A 20,935-nucleotide genomic window follows, 5' to 3' on the forward strand; every position below is an offset into this window, starting at 1 on the left:
CTTATGTGACTTGGTGTCAGAATTTGTTTGATAAGCTGTGAAGCTTTGGGATGTTTTACTATGTTAAATGCCTGTTGTTATTGTTGATTGGGCTCTAATTGCTAATCAATGACCCCTGCTGGAAAATGTGTTCATGAAGATCAGGTGACTGGTTTTGACGCCCTTCATGGTCAAATAGCTTACTGACACCCACAGTCATTCACATTAAAATGATCAGCTGTGCCAGGTAACAAATAGTGATGGTGCCAATGAAACTGTATTCAACAACTGAACCATCATAAGAGAAAGAGAAGTAAGTTTTTGCAATTACAACAGCTAAAGATAAAATAAAGCTTATCTAGTACTGACACTAAAAGTATCAAAAGGCATATGGGTTACCTACAGTGTACACTGAATATAAAATATATTAGAAAAGGTTCAAACATTAAGGGTAGTTTTTAAATCCTGATATCCTCTAAATGCCAAGTTAATCATACTGCTAAACCAGCTTTTTTAGTATAAACAGACAGGGAATGTCACTTTACCAGCATTGCCAAATGGACCAAAAGTTAGGAAATGTAACAGAAAAATGGTTAAAGTAACAGCTCAGTAATAGCGCAGGAACAATGTCCAAAATAATTACAAGAGAAAATACATGCAAAATTAAAAGCAACTGTGTTTTTCTTGTCTGTTAGTACAGTTTTAGTACGTGATATATGCCACATTCATGGAATATTAATAACAATATCATTTACTATGACTTCAAAACTCATATAAAGGTACCCTCTCTGCTAATGTAGTGAAGGTGATATCCTACGGATGAAGGCTTTATTGGAATAACAGAGGAATTAAAAGACATTAATGAATTTGTTTGTATGTTAATATGTTGCTTTCACAATTTTACCTCACTTTGTTTTCTACAGTATGGATTCTGTAGTGAATTGCACAGATACAGGATGGAAACAACTTTGTTTCACAGCCAAGAATAAGGTGCTCAGGTGAGACTTGTATTTCACTATTTGATAAACTGAAGTTCTTTCAAGTACCAAGCTGAACAAGCTAACTAAGGGTTACTTTTTAGTTAAATAAACTAGGAAGACATTTGCTTGTCACATACATTTTATAAAAAACTTAAAACAGATTCACAATCTGCAGCAGTTTAATTGAAGTAAATAAGATTGTTCTGAATTTAACAGTTGTTTAAAGGCATGAAACTATTTGGTGCAGAAAGAAAACATCAGAGTACCAACCTGATTTTGTTAGACAGGCGAGCTCGTTTAATATCTTCCTCACTGAAGGAAAAATGAACTTTAGTGGGACGCTTTACAGGAAAGTCCCAAGAATCAGAATGAAGAATCATTGTTGCAAACAGTATTTGTCCCACATTTCAGTATTGTGTAATCTGACTATACTGAAATACATACGCACAAAAAGTTTCTTAGCAAATCCTGTTACTGTGAACTGAAAAGGACAGGAATGTGCATGTCCAACATCCTGAAGCAGACTTTCTACTGTTTGGAATGGATTGACAGTTGGCCATAATACACAGCAGGAATTGTTTGAGTGACTTCCGGCAAGTCAAATCAGCAGTACTGGAGTTGCGATGGGCTCAAAATGGAATTGTAAGACTTACTGCCCCATTAATGCTGACAGTCTGGCTGTTGCCATTTTAAAGGGATGTTCTCTTGACTGGCAGGAGCACCTGTGAGCTGTAGGTCCTCTGATTATGCAATTAGTGGTTCTGTGACTAGATTATGACTCTGATTGTAATTGGGTATCAGGAGCACTCATTCATAAAAGGATTACCTCTCCAAACAGTCAAGTAGCCTGTCATAAGGGCTTTGGTAAGTCTTCAAGGGCACTTCATTAAAAGGGACAAGGCACCTTCACCCCTAATCATTGTGGCATGCATGAGCTCATATGGGGCAAGTTTCCATGACATTCACTGGTCTGTAACATTATCTTCCTTCTCTCCAACAGAAAAAAAAATGGTCACAGAAGGACAACTAGGGATATCAACCAACCATGTGAACCCTGAATATAAGGAAGAGAGGCAATGGCCCAGAATAGCGGATATGAAATGCTCATTGTTTGAATACAATTTGGCCTCCTGAGCCTTCAATATGGTGGGCAAAAACCATATGCTCATTACAAGCTTGAAGTATGCCGTCCACTATATTGATAAAGGCCAGAAAATTGGCAGTGCTCATGCCTCAAGTAGGCTTTTGTTCTTTTGCATATGCAAATAAGGGACCTTTTACCTGTTTAAGGCACCCATTGCGAAAGATGAGTATGTCCTGGGGAAGCCAGCCCCAGCTGACTCAGGAAAACCAGTCCTTAGGCTGCAACCAAGGTGGTAATTTTTTTGAGTGTACAAACCTGAACATGGCACTGAGAAGAGCTGCAGTGCTCCAGGATCCCACATTTAAAGAACCTAAACAGTTGATGAACACCAACCCTCTTCTCCAAATACCATTGCACCCTCCTCCGATTTACATATATTCTCCTCTGAAATTACTGTTGCTTGCTCCTCCACCAGAACCACTGATACCTCCTGACCCAAATGCCACCCTTCCCAGTCACCCCTTTCCTTGGGTTTCAGAGGATCACTGTGATGCCAGCAGCAGGCAATTTTCCATTGCCCTTTACTAGTGAGTTGTCTATTGCTCTGCATAGTTTGTTGACTTTATGGAAATGAGATTGAGACCTAGTCCCAATATCAGAGCCACTGAGGGCCTTACCATCTAGTTGCAGGGAATGATGCCTCTGCACCACCTCACCTGCCCCCACCCCAAGCTAACACCAACATTTGGCCACCAGAATTTCTTTCTTTCCTTCTCTTTATTTCTCTATCTATATGTAATTGACTCTAAATTAGCCTATTTCCTTCTCTTTCCTCTTCTTTTCAATGACTATAATATTGCATTAAAAATGAATAAGCAATTGAGGTAAATAAAACAGTTGATAATGTCAGTATTGTCATGAGGGTTACAGTCAAATGTGTGCTAGTGCCAATTCTTCATGCTACATCACTTGTACCATGAAAATCAATGGGGGTAATAACCTAACCTGCCTAGCAGGAAAGCAAATGACCCAATTGGCTTCCCTACTTTGCTTTCTACAGTTTCTACACAGCCTGACTTCAATAACCATGCCATGCACAAACTTAGGTTCAAAGAAGGATCAGTTACAATGTCGCTAGGAAATTTGAATCCTTAGCAAGGACTTTATCATAGAACAAGATTAGTAAGTTAGGAAGCTGTTTTTCTTCAGATATTGAAATTATAACAGGCAGAATTGAAGAAAATAGAGGCCCAGATCTTCTGGTCAGCAGAATGCTGGGTGCATTCACACTGCCTGTGAGGTTTTCCGCACCACACCTATGTAGCACATTTTCAGCTGGAGTTTCCAATCTCAGATTTCCAATTGGAAATCCCAGCTGTAGCATAAATGGACCAGCATAGCCTCTCCAGGGCAAATCCAGTGAGTGTAGAAGATGGCAGATGAAGGGAGGACACACCCCTTTTTATGACAGCAGGTTTCATATTCAGGTAAGTTTTTAAAAGTCTCAAGTCTTTCAATGTGTGAATGGGTGAGTGAGCAGGTGAATGAGTAGGTGAGTAAGTGCATGGGGAGTGAATGAGTGAGTGTGGGTAGGTGAAAGAGTGGGTGGGTGAATGAGTGAGTGGTTGGGCAGTTGAGTCGGGGGGGGTTTTGGATTTGGATCAGGGGGTAGTCACATCAGGTGGCGTTGGTGGGGGAGTATTTGGGTCAGGGGGTAGTTGGGTTGGGTCAGGGGAAGGAATTTGTTGTCATGCTCAGTTTAGTTATGCTGGCTAATCTCTGAATTACTCCAGAGATTAAACTGTATAACATTCTCAGGATAAGTATCCAGGTAAGTCCCATGTATCTAGCCCAAGTCTCTGATCCTGAGCTCAGCATTGGAGACTTTTGTCGAGTGTCCCAGATAATGCAAATCAGCCCATAGGAAGTTTAAACTTCCCAGGCAATTATAGCATGTGTGTGTGTGACAGGACTTCTGCAGAATCATAGGGCAGAATTTTCTAGCTGACGTGCGGGTGGTGGAGCCCGCACATCAGCGCTTAAAATGTCGTGCGCTGACATCGCGCGAGCGTCCCGACGTCAGCACGCGGCATCGCGATATTTCGGTCGGCAGGCACGCACAGCAGCGGGACACACGCCCGCCATAAATTAAAGGCCTCGTTAAGGCCCTTAACTTGCCAATTGTCCAGAATTTTGAGAAGCCTGTGCGAACTTCGGGTCGGCGCACGGGCCCAACGGGTAGGCGGGTAGGAGATTTTTTAATAAAACTCATGCATTGGCGGGATATGTAGACTCAGAGGGGTTGTTCATGCTTTCCACAAAGTTTTAATTGCAGAAAGTGTTTTAAAGTTGCCTGTTTGGTTGTTAGCAGTTCACATCGATTTCCAAGAACTTTTTGTGTTCTTTGAAACCAGTCTGCAGACAGTAATCTTTATCGGGCCTGCAGCTTTCCGGAGGCCTCCATTTAGCCTGCGGGTATGGGTTCTGACATCTCCACTGGAGGCAGCTCCTCTGAGGAGGAAGGGAGGGATAGAATAAGGAGGAGGCCAAGACTGGACAATCAGCCTCCAGGGGAGCCACCTTTGGGAAGCCAGGTGCAGGCACAAGGGGTGCAGGGCCAAGAGGTTGTCCAAGGTGGAAGGAGCCGCAGAAGACGCCACTATCCTGCTGCCAGGGTATACAGGCGGCGAAGCAGCTACCTCAACATGACTGAGGTGTAGTGCCGAAGGAGGCTCCGACTCTCAAGGGAGACAGTCAACTATATCTGTCAGATGATTGGCCCTGAAATATCTCCTGTGTGGGTGGACACCCCATGCTAGCGACTCTGAAGCTCACAGTTGCCGTCCACTTCTATGCCTCTGGCTCCTTCCAGGGCTCGGTGGGTGATCTTTGCGGTGTCTCCCAATCAGTTGTCCACACTTGTGTCAAGCAGGTTACAGAGGCTCTGTTCAGATGGGTATTGACCTTCATCCACTTCCGCTGCAACCAGGCAAGTCATACACAGTGAGCCAGAGGCTTCGTGGCCATTGCTGGCTTCCCCCACGTCCAGGGTGCAATAGATTGCACGCATGTGGCCATCAAGGCGCCAGAAGGTGAGCCCGGTACCTTCGTCAACAGGAAGGGCTTCCACTCCATGAACGTGCGGATAGTGTGTGATCACAGGATGCAGATTCTGCAAGTTTGTGCAAGGTACCCAGGCAGTTCCCACGATGCCTACATCCTCAGACACTCCCAGGTGCCGGGGCTTTTCAGTGCTCCAGTGCATGGTTGGCTGCTGGGTGAGAAGGGCTATCCCCTCCGAAGGTGGCTCATGACGCCACTCTGCCATCCAAGAAGCTGAGCAGCGGTACAGTAGGAGCCACGGCACCACAAGGGCTGAGGTGGAGAGAGCCATCAGTCTTCTCAAGATGCGCTTCCGTTGCCTGGACTGCTCAGGGCGCGCTCTCCAGTACCCCCCAGATTGTGTCTCTCTGATAGTGGTAGCATGCTGCGCTCTGCACAATCTTGTGCTGGAAAGGGGGGAATGCAGTTGATGATGAAGACCTTGATGCCCTGGATGAGGCCACACATGATGAATCCAGCAGTGGCTCAGAGATGAAGAAGCACAGGGTGATGATGAGGGGCAGCACGCTGACCCACTACTACAGCAAGGAGGCAGGGACACCCGGGACCATCTAATCCAACGAACCTTCAGCTAGCTCCACACACATGGATGAGCAGGACCAGCATTGCCTGGCGCTTCCACGTGTGGCACTTAGGTGCTACATCTTCCACCTTATCAGCTGCAACTAAGGGCTTAGTACAGAAACATCAATTTCCACTCAAACACTCATGATATGTGTGTGAAAAAGACAAATGCAGCACAAAGGAAACACCCTCAGCCATGGTCAGAAAAGTGGACTTTATTGTGTCCAAAATATAACAGAAACGTTTCCATTGCAAACATAAGTATATTTTTCCCTATTCTAAGGCCGACACAAAATCACCAGTGACATACCCATTGAGTGCCTAAGGTGCCTTATGCTTTCATTTGCGGTTGCTACATCTAGGTGCCGCCCCATCGCTCAGAGTGGCTTGTGAGACAGCCTGCTGACTCTGCTGTCCTGTTGGTGTCGATGACCTTGGCGGGAGTCCTCTGGCCCATGGAGCCTGTGATTGCCCCGCCTGAGAGAGAGTGGCCAGTTCCAGAACTAGCACCTCCCCAGTTGTCACAGCCTCAACAGAAGCAAAGTTGACTGGCAGAGGGGTGGAGGAGCTGCTGCCCTCCTCCGGGGCGCCCTGAGAGGAGCTTGCAGTGACGACAGGCAGCTGCTGCGCTGACGTGAGGTCCCATTGGACCTCTCTGTTCACCGCAGATGCATGAGCACCGAGTGCCGATGCTTGGTGCCCACAACATCTCCCACATCGGGAAAGACCACCCGTGGCCAGTACCGCTGTGAGGGCTTGCAGGTCAGAGCGTAACCCAATCAGAAGATTCTCCATCCGATCGAACCCCGTCTCCATGAAAGTCACCAATCTCTCAGTGGAGGAAGCGTGAAGCTCTGCCCTGAGGTTCATGCCTTCACGTGCACTCTGCCTGGACTCCTCCATCGCAGAGACCAACTGAAGCATACCCTCATGCAACCCTGCCAGATGCAAACGTGATTCCTGCCTCTTGTCCTGCAGCTGCTGCATTGGTGACAACTCCAGAGGCACGTCATCAATGCTGGACTCAGCATGTGCCTGGTCCCCTGCAGCCCTTCGGCTGCTGACGCCATCGGCACTCTCTGTCCGTGCAATCTCCTCCAGCGATTGTGAAGTGCCCTCTCCACTGTGACCCGGGACGCTAGCCGAAGGTAAATTACCCACCAAGGTGTTTGTGTCTGCACTGGTGCCTGGCTGGCTGAAATGATGTGCCACAAGTTGCACGTCTTGGGCCTCGGGTGTGGAGGGGGGGGCTGCGGTATCTTTGGGTGGGGCCATGTGGTGGTGATGCTGAAATTAACAACAAGGACAGTGCATCAGTTAGCATACAGTCAGATAAACCTTTCATACCTTTTCCCCCCAGCCTCATAAGTTGTTCACCCTTCAAGACCCTAAGGGGACGAACATTGCTGGGGTGGAAAAGAGTCAAGAGGAGGCCCAAACATTAGATGCGCATACAGACAGGCTGGTTAGATGGCCTCAGGAATGCCACATGGCATGTTATGTGCCATTGGAGTGGGGAGAGTGCAGAGGTACCTGACCTGGACGCATGCTGGCCTGGATAGTTGCGGTGCTGAGGAAACATCGTAAACAGTTGTGACATTTGCCGTGGATCACAGCAGATTGACAGGTCACATTATGGGCCTTCATACAAGGGGCATAGACCAGGTGGGCAGAAGGCAACATTTCCCCTTGTGCAGAGATGACTAACGTGGTGGCATTTATTTAAGTTGAGTGGCAGAAGGTTCACAGGTGAGGTGCTGAGGACCTTTTGGACAGAGTAATGTGGGACGCACTGGTTGAAAGGGTGGTGGAAGTTCAAACCCCCCTAAGATGCAATAAGTCTTTGGCTGTGTAGCAGCGATGCCATGGCATGTTAGGCCATTGGGATAGTGGTCACAAATGGGATAAGGTGACTTTGGAAGGTGGTGGAGATGCGATTCCTCAAGGGGACGAGGGACCTTTGTGTATGACCCACACGTCAGAGTGTCTCAGTCCCCAGATCTTTCTTTTTATTTTAAGTCCTAACGGAGATTTCATCCCGCCCTTGGATGGGTTTCATCAAAAATGTAAAGCTCGCCTGGCTGATTGACCCGTCCACCAACCGTAAGGTTGGTTGAGCCATGAAAAATCGCTTACAATTGGGCCGTTAACTAGCTTAATTGCCTGCTTAAATGTTGGCGGGCGCTCTTCTGACTTTTGTGCGTGACCACCAAGTGAAACATCGACGTTGGGACACTTGCCCGATGTCATCTCACGCGATTTGATGCCCATTCGGGTCGGGCTCACGCCCGCCCACACGCAGGACATAAAATTCTGGCCATAGAATGGTTACAGCACAGGAGGAGGCCGGGTACCAATGCACAACACAGACTTAAGTCCAGATTTCACAGCTCTGGACATTGGAAGATTGAGGCCAGATTGTTATTCCTCAAATACTACTAAGCCCATCAAATGTAAACCTGCCTTCTCAACTCAGGAGAAAAATTGTTTCTAATTAAATAATTTGACTCAACAAAATTTGTATTTATATTCCTAGTCCTGTTTTCACACAGGGATAGCTTATGTAGCTTTTTCCAGAGTGAGAAGTTTTGATTCTCTTAAAGACTTTGATGAAACTACAACTAGAAATCCTGTATTTAAAGACGACTGTTTCAGTTTAAATACTAGTTTGACTGCAAATGTTTAGCAAGTGTCTGCTAGTTACATAGTACAGCACAGAAACTGGCAATTTGGCTCAATCAGTCCATGCTGGTGTTAATGCTCCACTTGAGTCTCCTCCCAGCTTTCCTGATCTCATGCTATCAAGATAACTGTCTCCTCCCTTCTCCCTCATATGTTTACCTAGCCTCCCCTTAAATGCATCCATATTATTTATATCAACCACTTTCTCTGGTAGTGAGTTCCATATTCTCACTAGTCTCTGGATAAGGAAGGTTGTTTTGGTGACTATCTTAACATGATGTATTTAGTTTTCCTCTTTCCCACAAGTGGAAAAGCTCTATGCCTACTCTATCAAAACCTATCAGAATCTTGAGACCTCTATTAGGTTACCCCTCAACCTTCCCTTTAAAGAGAAAAGGGACCTGGCCTGTTCATTATTTCAGATAGATTTTACATTTTTGGTACCACCCTTGCAACTATTTTTTGCACCCTCTCCATTGCCACTATAACAGTTTTATAATATGGCAACCAGCATTGTACATCATGCTGCAAGTGAGGTCTAACCAAGGTTTGACACAGGTTTGCATAACTTCTCTATATTTCAGTCCTATCCCTCTAGAAATAAAGCTTAGTGCTTGGTTTGCTTTCTTATGGCCTTAATAACCTCCATCTCCCTGACAACTGCCCGAGGCTGAAGCAACAACATTGGGAGTCATTTTTGACCTCAATATGAGCTCCCAAACACATATTCATGCTATCACTATGATCAACTATTTCCACCTGCCTAACATCACCAGACTTGGTCCCTGCCTCAACTCATCTGCTGATATACTCTGACTGTTTAGTTTTCCTCTTTCCCACAAGCTGTAAGGGGCTGGTAGGAAAGAAGATGTGGGCTCTGGTGACTTTGAGAGTCACAGGGTATGCATGATCTCCCGGCTCAGGAGGCAAAGGTTGCCGAGATCTACAACAGCCAGCTTGGAGAACCACAGCTTGTCCTTCACTGCTCCTCAAGCAGCCTGTGCTATATTGATAGGCTCAACAGCAGCTGCTGGAGGTGACTGCTGAGACTGCTTCTGTTACTGCTCCTTCTCTTTCTAAGTGTATCTCCAAAATAAAGTAGCAATTATAGCACTCATAAAAAGCAGCTAAAACTTATTGAAGATAAAAAGGCAAAAAAATGTGCAAGAAGTAATCTGGCAGTTGGAAATTCTCCTGACAAACCGGGCAGAAAAATAATTCAATGGGCAGGATTTTCCCATCGGCGAGTGGGGGTAGGGGCGGGGCCTGCTCGCCGATGCGTAAAATGACGCGCGGTGACGTTGGGTGGAACTCCCGACGTCACCACACCCCATTTAAATTTTCCAGTAGGCGGGGGTGCAGCAAAATCAGCTGCGCACCCGCCAATCTGTCAATGGCCAATTGAGGCCATTGACAGAGTAATTAAACTAATTAATGGACCTGCCCGTCCAACCTTAAAGTTGGCGAGCAGGCCAGGAGCCCCGGCGGGAACTAGAAAAAGCATGAAACCTCATGCACGGGTGGGATGGTTTCATGTAGGTTTAAAAAATTTTATTAAAGTTTTTGTAAAAATTATGGACATGTCCCAACTCATGTGACAGTGTCAGGAATTTTTTTTTCTATTTTTAATCTTTGTCACAGAACAGCCGATCTCCCTGAGGCAGCACTTAGCTTCAGGGAGATGAGTGCGCTCTTTTGTGCACGTGAGCGAAAGAGCGCACTCTCAATTTTGGGATTCCCCCCCACCACCCGCAAAGGGAGCGCACAGCGCTTCTGTGCGGACATTGTGCTGGGCGGGCCTTAATTGGCCCGCCCACATAAAATGGCACCACGCCTCCAATCAGGGTCGCCAATTAGAAGCGTGCCTGTATGCTCCCGCCCTTCAACTTTCCCCCCGATGGGGGAAAAATCCTGCCCAATGAATCGCTGAGCTGCGGATGAGAAGCCCATATAATGCAGTGTCAGTAGCTCTCTCATACCAATCCTGTCAGGTTTTAACTGGCATGTCTGGGACTGGATGGGGCTTCCCTAATTCTGGCAGGTAGTATTAACATCAGGCCTTTGGTTTGTGATTGGAAGGAACATTTTGAGCCAGAAATACCAAGTTGAAGGTGGCAGTGAAATAAAATTTTGGAATAATTAGTTTAAGTATGAATTTTCCTATATTGTCAGTTGTGGCTCAAAGATAGCATGCTTACCTCTCAATCTATTATTGTTGATTCAAGTCCTACTCCGGAGACATGAGCGCATAATTTAGGCTGCTGCTCCAGTGAAGTACTGAGGGAGTGCTATCTTTCAGATGAAAGGTCCCATCTTGCCTCATGAAGCTATTTTGAAGATGAGCAGGGGAGCTCACTCTGATGTCCTGGCCATTATTTATCCATCAACCAACCAAAAAAAATCCAGATTATCTGGTCATTATTTCCATGTTGCTTGTGCAGATTGAGTTTCCTACATTGTACATTTCCTACATTGCAACAATGACTTTAAAAATGATTCATTGGCTGCAAAATGATTTGGCACACACAAGTTGTGAAAGACACAAAATAAATGAAAGTCTTTCTTTCCATTGGTACCGATATGTTAAATGCATGCCTAAAACACAGCAAGTGTCAACTTGTTAGATTAATGAGTAATTACATTAGTTACTCAGATACATTCCAGACATAGACACCTTCATCCACGTAGCTCCACAGAGGCACAATGGAATTTTTCCTTTCTATCATAAAATGGGTGCAATTTTAAATGTCAAACACCATAATAGGCTTCAGAAGTTATTTCACTGCAAGGCATGTAATTCAATAGTAAATTCCATCAGGGTTGCACTCTTTAAATAGCCTAGAACAGGCTATTGCTTGACGGCAAACTGGACAGCTACACAATGGCATCAACTTTTCATGTTTTGAATATATATTTTAAGACAGTTATTTAACTCACTTTATTACTGTCCAATGAAGCATTAAGGTCGTAGAAAGACACTCATATTTTGATTCACAACTACCCTTTTAAGATAATTCAATAAGTTGTGAACATTTGAAGCAGGAGTATATTGGATAAATGTTAATCCTACTGCAGGTGCAGTTTATTTAAGGCCATCATGGCTACACAAACAGATTAAGTAATTCTCGTGAGGAAAAGAGTCTGAATTCATGTGACAATATGACGCACTGAGGAATCAACAAATGTTTGGAAAATAGCCCATTAATTGCAACACTCTTTGATAGAAATTATGTCAGAAAGCTGAGCCCAAAACTGAGGAACAGGAAACAAAAGGGACTAACAACTAGATTTAGGAAAATGTAAAAGGGAGAAAAGCTAAGAAAGTTGGATTTGTTTCCTTTGGAAATGAGAACCCAGCAAGATGACCTAATTAAAGTTTCCAAGATTGTGAGCAGGAATGATAAGGTTGATCCACAGACAATGCTCACTATAAAGGAAGGAACAGATACATCGTGACACAAATTGAAAGCTAGAATTAAAAAGGGAGATCAGGTGGATAGAATTGTGGCAATTCCTTGACTTCACTGTCCCTGCTTGGGGCTATTATCAGAAATTCAGCATTCATGTGCATGATTTTATGACCATTTAAAGTAATGGTCAGAAAATTGTGCACCATGCTTGCCTGAATTTTTGATTTTTGTTTCTGAATGATGAGGTCTCCTGTTCCCAAAAGTTCATTTTATAGGCAAATATAGATTATAAGCAGTCACTTGGTAGTATAGAACTTGAATACTGCTGAAAAGAGAACATAAGAACATTAGAAATAGGAACGGGAGTAGACTATTCGGCTCCTGGAGCCTGCTCCGGCATTCAATAAGATCATGGTTGATCTTCTTGTGTTTCGATTTCCACATTCCCATCTAACCCCGATAACCTTTGATTCCCTTGTCTAACAAGAATCTATCTACCTCTGCCTGAAAAACATTCAATGACCCTGCCTCCACCACCTGCTGAGGCCGAGAATTCCAAAGGCGCACAAACCCTCTGAGAGAAAAAAATTCTCCTCATCTCTGTCCTAAAAGTGCGACCCCTAATTTTAAAACAGTGCCCCCTAGTTCTGGACTCACTCACAAGAGGAAACATCCTTTTGACGTCCACCTTGACAAGGCTGTTCAGGGTCTTGTATACTTCAATCACCCTTCACTCTTCTAAGCTCCAGTGGAAACAAGCCCAATCTGTCCAACATTTCCTCATAAGACAACCCATTCATTCCAGGTATCAATCTCGTAAACCTCCTTTGAACCGCCTCCGATGCATTTCCACCCTTCCTTAAATAAGGAGATCAAAACTGCACACAGTATTCAAGGTGTGGTCTCAACAATGTCCTGTATAATTGAAGCATAACATCCTTACTTTTATGTTCAATCCCTCTTGTAATAAAGGACAGCATTACATTAGCCTTCTTAATTACTTGTTGTACCTGCATACTAACTGAGATGGGAAGTTGTCAGTTTGAATTAAGCTTTCAGTCTGAAGACGCAACTAGAGGCTTTTAGCAGCAAATCAGATTAGTTTGGATAAGAATTGAAGGCTACAAGAAATAATTTTGTCTCCTACTAATCCTGTTGAAAACCTAAATGTCACTTTGTTTTCCCTTTTTATGAATTGCACATATGGTCAAACTGACCAAAATGATTATCTTTAACCTAAAAATCCTACATTTCCTGAAAGGAGGGTGAGTATATTTCTGCAGTCATATTTGGGTTTCATCTAATTTTTATCCACAGTACAAGTGATGATTTATTTTGTGTATACCTGCATCTCTAGTTATCAAACTCAGATAATGAATTTATTCATATCTTACATTTGTTCTGGCCATTTTATGAGAGATCTTTGAGGAAGTAACAAATACTATGGATAATGGGGAACATGTAGACGTAGTGTACATGGATTTCCAAAGGTGTTTGATAAGGTGTCACATAAAAGCTTACTATACAAATAGGAGCTCATGGTGTATAGGGTAACATATTAGCATGGATAGAGGATTGTTTAGCTAACAGGAAGCAGAGAGTAGGCATAAATGAGTCATTTTCAGGTTGGCAACCAGTGGAGTGCCACAGGGATCCATGCAGGGGCCTCAACTATTTGTAATCTATATAAATGACTTGAAAGAGGGACTGAATTTATGGTTGCTTAATTTGCTGATGACACAAAGACAGGTATAGGAGTGGGCATAAAGAGTCTACAAAGGAATTTAGATAGGTTAAGTGAGTGAGCAAAATATTGCCAGGTGGAGTATAATGTAGGAAAATATGAACTTGCCCACTTTGACAAGAAGAATGGAAAAGCAGAACACTACTTAAATTTAGAAAGATTGCAGAACTCTGTGGCACAGAGAGATCTGGATATCCTGGTACATGAATCATAGAAAGTTAGTATGCAGGTACAGCAAGTGATTAGGAAGCAAACTGAATGTTGTCATTTATTGCAAAGGGAATAGAATATCAAAGTAGGGAAGTTTTGCTACAATTGTATAGGGCGTTGGTGGGACCACATCTGGAGTACTGTGTACAGTTTTGGTCTCCTTACTTGAGAAAGGATATAATAGCATTAGAAGCAACTCAGGGAAAGTTCACTCAACTGATTTTTGGGATGAAGGGGTTATCTTATGAGGAAAGGTTGGACAGCTTGGGCCTATATCCATTGGAGTTTAGAGGAATGAGAGGTAATCTCATTGAAATGTACAAGACCCTGAGGGGAATTAACAGAGTGGATGTTGAGAGGATGTTTCCCTTGTGAGAGAGACTGGAAGTAGGGGACACAGTTAAAAAATAAGGGGTCTCCCATTTAAGACAGGAATGAAGAGAGCTCTCAGAGGGCCATTGGTCTGTGAAATTCTCTTACCCAGAGAGCAGTGGAGGCTGGGTCATTGAATATTTTTAAGGCTGAGTTAGATAGACTCTTGATTGATAAGGGCATCAAAGGGTATAGCTGGTAGACAGGAAAGTGAAGTTGAGCTGCAATCAGATCAGCAATGATCTTATCAAATGGCAGAGCAGGCTCGAGGGGCTTCCTCGATTCTAATTCCTGCTCCTAATTTGTATGTTTGTATGTTCTCGAATGATCTGATTTTTTTTTTAAGCGGTTTATTAGCTTCTACTAGTTTTTTAGGTTGGCATATATATCCAGGCTCACAGACGTGGAATGGTCATTAGACTATTAATTGGGGGCAGAACTGTCAGCACCTAGGAACAAAAACTTGTCTTCAGGAGAGGAGAAATTCAGAGCAAAAACTGGAGGGAGAAATATTAAAAAAGAAAAGGGTGAAACACAGGTGTTGATTTCAGTATTCATACAGCTGGAAAGCAGCTGTATCCCTTGTTTAAAACCATGCACATTGTTTCTGCTATTAACTATATACTTGTCATTAGTCAGAACATTTATTCATTGTTGCTAAGAAATGCATTTTCCTTTAATGAAGCAGTTTAATTATAGAATCATTGCATTGTGAGGAAATAAAGCTTATTATAACCTTCTGAGCTCTTGAACTTCCTTTGCAGCTTTTCTTTTTAAAGGTGAGGTTGTTTAAATTTCTCACTTCCATGAGTCACACACTAAGTGCGTGTGTACAGGCAGGTGTACCCAGGCCTCTGCCATTGCTAAACCAGTTGCTCACTCGTCCAGGAGCTGCACCCAAAAATATTCCCCCCATCTGCCCTCCTCACTGATGATCTGGATGGAACCTAAGCAATTTTGGGAACTGAAATAGGTTCTGTAATCAATTCATTGGAAATATCAATGAAGCATTTGTCAATAACCTCAGGGATTCAAGGATGAATTCAAGCTATAAATGATTATCTCCTGTATGAAATGCATCTTTGCTTAACTGTATAGGTCCAGGGCATGTCCAGAATGAATCAACCAGAAATTCAGTGCATCTCATGGATTTGCAACCATCTGAGTAACAATACATACTATCATTCATATGGCCCTGGGATTATCCTAGGTGCCCCCTCGACAAGTTTCAGATCCTTCAAGGTGGGTGAAATTATGAAATGGGTGTTAATGTAGTATGTCAACTTTTGATATCACCAATAATAAATTGAACAGTTCCTTGCTTTTGTATTAGTGGGAGAGAACAGAGGGAAGATACTGACCTGAAGCTGAATTGGACTGTTTGCAACCTCGCGTCCTATTTGTCCTTGAGCCGTGTTTCCGACACATTATCCTCACCACCACAAATACTGCTTACTTTGTCTCTGTAATTTTATGCTTCTCTACCCCCTGCCTCAGCTCTTCTGCTGCTGGAACCCTCACCAATGTCTTTGTTCACTCCAGGCTCAATTATTCCAATGTTATCCTGGTCAGCCTCCTCTGTAAATTTGAGTTCATGCCTGTGTCCTAACTTGTACCAAGTCTTGTTCACCTATCACCCTTGTGCTTGCTGACCTCCTTTGGCTCCTGGATCAGCAATACCTTGATTTTAAAATTCTCATCCTTAAGTTAGAATCCTTACATGGCTTCTCCCTTCTCTAGCTCTACAACCTTCCAAGATCTCTGTGCTTCTCCAGTGCTGGCTCTCACATATCCCAGAATTTAATTGCTCCATCAATGGCAGCTCTACCTTCAGCTGCCTAGTCCTAAACTATAGAATTTTCTCACTAAACACCCCCGTTTCTCTACGTCCCTCTCCTCCTTTAGGATGCTCCTTAAAACCTACCTCTTTAACAAACTTTTGTTCATCTGTCCTAATATCACTTTATGTAGCTCGTTGTCATATTTTGCTTGGAAATGCTCTTGTGAAGTGCTTTGGGACATTTTGACTATGTTGGTGGAGCCATATAAATGTCAGTTGCTGTTTTGATATCACTCTAGGCCTGTTTTTAGGCCTAGACTCGGCATTGTGCACTCGAACTGAGAGAGCATTAATGTACTTGGTATCTGCTGGCATTCGTCACACCACACCCTCCTGAGTGATCAATGTCAAGCATCTGTATTGCTGGAAGAGGCTTACCTCAGGTAAATTTTGGGACTGGAATCAAAGGGGAGGAAGCTACACTTCATTTCTTCAGGTTATGATGTAGGCTGGCATGGATTGCTTCATTTTTAAGGAATTTGTGAACGATGCTGAAAACTGTGGAATCATCAGCAAAAAGCTCCACTCTTTTGGAATGGTCAGTGAAGAAGCACCTGAATATTCTTTAACCAAGAACACTTCCCTGAGGAACTCCTGCAGCAATGATCTGGAACTATGACTATTAACTTCTGACAATCACAACCACAGTACTGCCAACATGTTGGCAGTGCTTAAAGTAGAAAAGTCACAGGTAGCAAAATTGGGCAGGGCCCAAAACAGTCGTGGGGACTACAATGCGGGATTATCTGAGGCTTGTTGCAGGCAGCACACAGACTTCAAGCCAGGCACACTAAAGTTCAGGACCACAGTCACCTTCAAAGCCACTGGCAAACTGTTTTCACTTTGCAGTGAGGTTGAAGTTGTGACTGCAGCAGGTGGCAGATTTCAGTAAGGGCATCCATAGTGAAGCACAGACACCTTTCATACATTGTTCCTTGCTGAGGTTTAGATAGGGGAATTGCTCCCTTACCACCTTGGGTATATATGGTCTCTTGCCGGGAACACTTCACCCACTCCCCCTCCCTTGTCCAATAGTTTGTTTTGCTCTGTTTCACTTCTGCTCATTCTCCCTATCCTTATGTAACCCAAGGGGAATGCACACTACTGAACCCATGTCTGGAAACAACTGGTGTGTGCAGAATACTTAGGTCAGTACAAAGTCCGTCAGCCCTTGGCACACCACTCCCTGTGGACTTTAGCAACTTTAAACAACTTTTAAAAACCACCAAAAATCTCTACAATCACACCAACAGCCAGCAGAAATCAATCAGCGACTAAGCTGACAGCAGTTGATGATCCCTTTAAATAACGCAGCTGGGACTGTCTTTCCTGCTGCTGAACACATGTTCAACTGTGTGAGGTTAGAAGAGTGTGTTAGCTGGAGCATTGAGTTCTAAAATGGCAACGCAGATATCAAATCAACATTAGATGCTGAATATGTCTCAATTTGCCTGTGCTGTGTACTCCCTGCAGGTGCACTAACATCTCACCAAAATAGTGACTGGCATGGGACACACCAAAAGTGTGCATGCATCCTGCGACTGCCATTTTGGGGTCAATGTAGCACTTGCAACCCTGAAAACTGTGTCTTAAGGAGTGAAATTTTGCAGCCACCAGCTTGCTGAAGGAAGTAAGGGTGAAGATAACACAGGCTTTGGCCACAATCTTCCAATCATCCTTTGATATGGGGATGGTGCCTGAGAACTGAAGGTTTGCAAATGTTGCACCCTGTTTAAAAAGGAGAGAGCTAGATAAAGCTGGCATCTATTTTATAGACAATGATCAGAGACAAAATTAACTGTTAAATTAACTGAAAAAGATTGATTAATAAATGACAGCCATCGTGTTTGACTAGCTTGATTGAATTATTTGATGAAGTAACAGAGAGGGTTGATGAAAGTAGTGAGATCAATGTATATGAGAATTTTCAAAGGGATTTTATGAAGTTTCATGTAGTAGACTTGTTAGCAAAAACTGATTTGTGTTGAATCTTGTTTTTCAGAATGGAGGGATTATGGAGTGGTATCCCCCAGAGGATCAAGTTTTGGTCGGTATTAGGACCACTGCTGTTTTTAATATACATTAATCACCTCAACTTGGGTATGCAAAGCATAATTTCAAAGTCCACAGATGACAAAAACTCAGAAACATATTAAACATTGAGGAGGATTTGAGAAGACTACAGGAGAACATGGACAGGCTGGTGAATGGGCACACAGATGACAGATTTAACACAGAGAAGGATGAAGTGGTGCATTTTGGCAGGAAGAAACAGGAGAGGCAATATAAGATAGATGTTACAATTTTAAAGAAGTGCAGGAACAGAACATCTGGGAGTGTACACGCATAAATCTTTAAAGGTGGGAGAGCAAGATGAGATGATAGTTAAAAAATACAACGGGGTTCTTGACTTTATAAGTAGATATATAAAGTACAAAAGCAAGGAAGTGATGCTAAACTTTTATAAATCATTGGTCAGGCCCCAGTTGGAGTATCAGCTGGATTTAACGGGGTGCTGGGGAATCTGTCTCGCCGGCGAAAAAATGGGGGTGAGTTTGCCCACATCATGGCACCTCATCCTGCAGGGATTTAAAGTTTAGAGGGGTATTAATGGGTTTAGGGCAGGACTTCTTCCCCCATTTGGGCAGGGGGTTCCGCCACTGAGAGCTGCCAGCCAATCAAATGGCTGGCAGCTTTCTGGTCCCAGCAGCGCCACCAGGAGTGGTGACCACAACCCATGGGAGTTCAAGAAGGAAAACCACTGACCTCAGACACAACTGGACAAGGCTGACTGTTGCATGGCATCTTTCAAACCTGAACTAGGTGCCAAGTGATTCTTGTGCACTGCTGACTCTATCATGAAAGTAAGGCATCATTACAAAAAGTTGTAATATAATGAGTATTCATGGCCTGCAAATGTATAACAATCAGGAAACCCGCCTGGGTGGGGGTGGAGGTGTAAAATCCAGTCCATTGTGTCCAATTCTAGGTCCAAAGTTTAGGAAAGATGTGAAGGCATTCAGTCGGGAGTACAACAGATTTACCAGAATGGTAGCAGGGAGGAGGGTCTTTGGTTATGTGGAAAGACTAGTGAAGCTAGAATTGCTCTCCTTAGACCGGTGAAGGATAATGGGAGATTTTGTTCAAAATTATGAAGAGTTTTTATATATTGATTAAGGACAAACCGTCTCCAGTGGCAGAAGGATCGGTAATCAGTGGATATAGATTTAGGTAACTGGCAACAACAACTTTCATTTACATGATACCATTAACACCGTTAAACACACAAGACACTTCATAGGAATGTTGTCAAACAAAGTTTAATGCTGACTTATATAAGATATTAGTATAGAAGACCAAAAGCTAGGTCAGGAGTGTCTTATAGTAGGCAAAGATAGAGAGACAGAGAGGTTTCATGAAGGAATTCCAGAGCTTATGGTCTTGGCAGCTGTAGTGATGGCCATCGATGTGCAATTAAAATTAGGGATGCTCATAGAGGCCAGAATTGGAAGAGCACAGATACAGTATCTTGTAGAGTTGAAGGTCTGCAGGAGATTACAGAGATAAGGAGGGATGAGACCGTGGAGGGATTTGAAAACATGTATGAAAATTTTGAAGTCAAGAAAAGAACCAGAGGAGAGTTGAGGAGATTTTATTTATGATGATCTGGAATGCACTGCCTGAAAGAGTGGTGGAAACAGATCCAATAATAACTTTTAAAAGTGAATTGGACAAATACTTGAAGGGAAAAATTTGCAGGGCTATGAGGAAGGGGCAGGAGAACGGAACTAACTAGATAGTTCGTTCAAAGAGCCTGCACTGCAGGATGGGCTGAATGACCTTCTGTGCTGTATAATTCTATGATTTTATAACTTCCTTTATGTTAGACATTGTTTCAACCACTAGATAGTTTTCCCTTTGCTCCCAACCACCTCAAATGTATGGACAATTCTGTTATTGTTCTTGTTGAACATTAATTACAACATAACTTCCTTCCATAAAGGAAACGTTGAGGTAGAACCAAAATAGTTGAAGGATAGGAGCATAATTGAAGATGCAGATGGTCTTACACCTTGGGTCTAGCCTCTATTAATTATCCCAAACCCAAGAATCCTAAAAATATATGCTTTTGTGTTGACTTGTCAGCAGAAAACAAAGCAGTTGAGCATGAACAACATCAATATCCAATCATGAATGAGGTTACCATACAGATATAAATAGGTCATGTTTTCTCAAAGCTAGACCTAAAAAACTGCATCATCAGCTAGTTTGACAAGAATAGCTGTTATATTATAAAATTTGTAATACACGTTGCTCTGAAACAATATAAAAAATACATTTTGGTATATCTCAGCAGCAGAGGTATTTCAGCACATCATCTAACAAGGCATCTTGATTGTAAGATCAAACAATTAATGAAATAAAAACAAATTGCTAGAAATATTCAGCAGGTCAGGCAGCATCTGTGGAGAGGAACAGTTAATGTTTCAGGTCAAGATGAGATGACCTTTTATCAGAATTGAAAGAAACACAGAAATGTAATAGGTTTTGAGCCAGTGGAAGTGGGGTGGGGGGGGGTGGTGGGGGGGAGAGAGAGGGGGCAGGAAGAATAAAAGTGAAGGGCTGTGATAGCGGGAGAGGGGGGCAGGAGAGATTAACTAATTGAAGATTTCATGGTGCAAAAGGCAAAGAGAGTGATAATGGGTAAATAAAGAAACAAAAAGTATGTCTAAATGGAGCATGAATGGCTACATGGCAACCACCTGAATGCAACATGAAGGGATAAGGAAGTAAATGAGACAAGACCGGCCCAGCTAAAAAAAATATAGAATAAGATGGAGGCAGAAGTTATCTAAAATTTTTGAACTCAATGTTGAGTCCAGAAGGCTGTAGAGTGCCGAGTTGAGAGATGAGGTACTTTTTGCAAGCTTGCATTGAGCTTCATTT

General features: G+C 43.2%; 1 protein-coding gene across 5 annotated transcripts in view; it reads right to left on the minus strand.

Annotated features, from left to right (window-relative positions):
* Nucleotides 1–20,935, minus strand: part of pde4ba (phosphodiesterase 4B, cAMP-specific a) — a 738,960-nt gene that overhangs the window by 214,104 nt on the left and 503,921 nt on the right. Inside the window, exon 1 of one of the 5 annotated variants that reach the window (XM_078561299.1) lies at nt 1,230–1,408. The exons of the other annotated variants lie outside the window; for them this stretch is intronic. Within the exon in view, the coding sequence (XP_078417425.1) occupies nt 1,230–1,339 (110 nt within the window). The 5' untranslated portion in view covers nt 1,340–1,408. Of the gene's footprint in view, nt 1–1,229; nt 1,409–20,935 lie in introns of those variants that run through there. 5 annotated transcript variants of the gene reach the window in all.

Source organism: Cetorhinus maximus, chromosome 17 (assembly GCF_964194155.1).
Source record: "Cetorhinus maximus chromosome 17, sCetMax3.hap1.1, whole genome shotgun sequence".
In the NCBI taxonomy this organism is placed as follows: domain Eukaryota; kingdom Metazoa; phylum Chordata; class Chondrichthyes; order Lamniformes; family Cetorhinidae; genus Cetorhinus; species Cetorhinus maximus.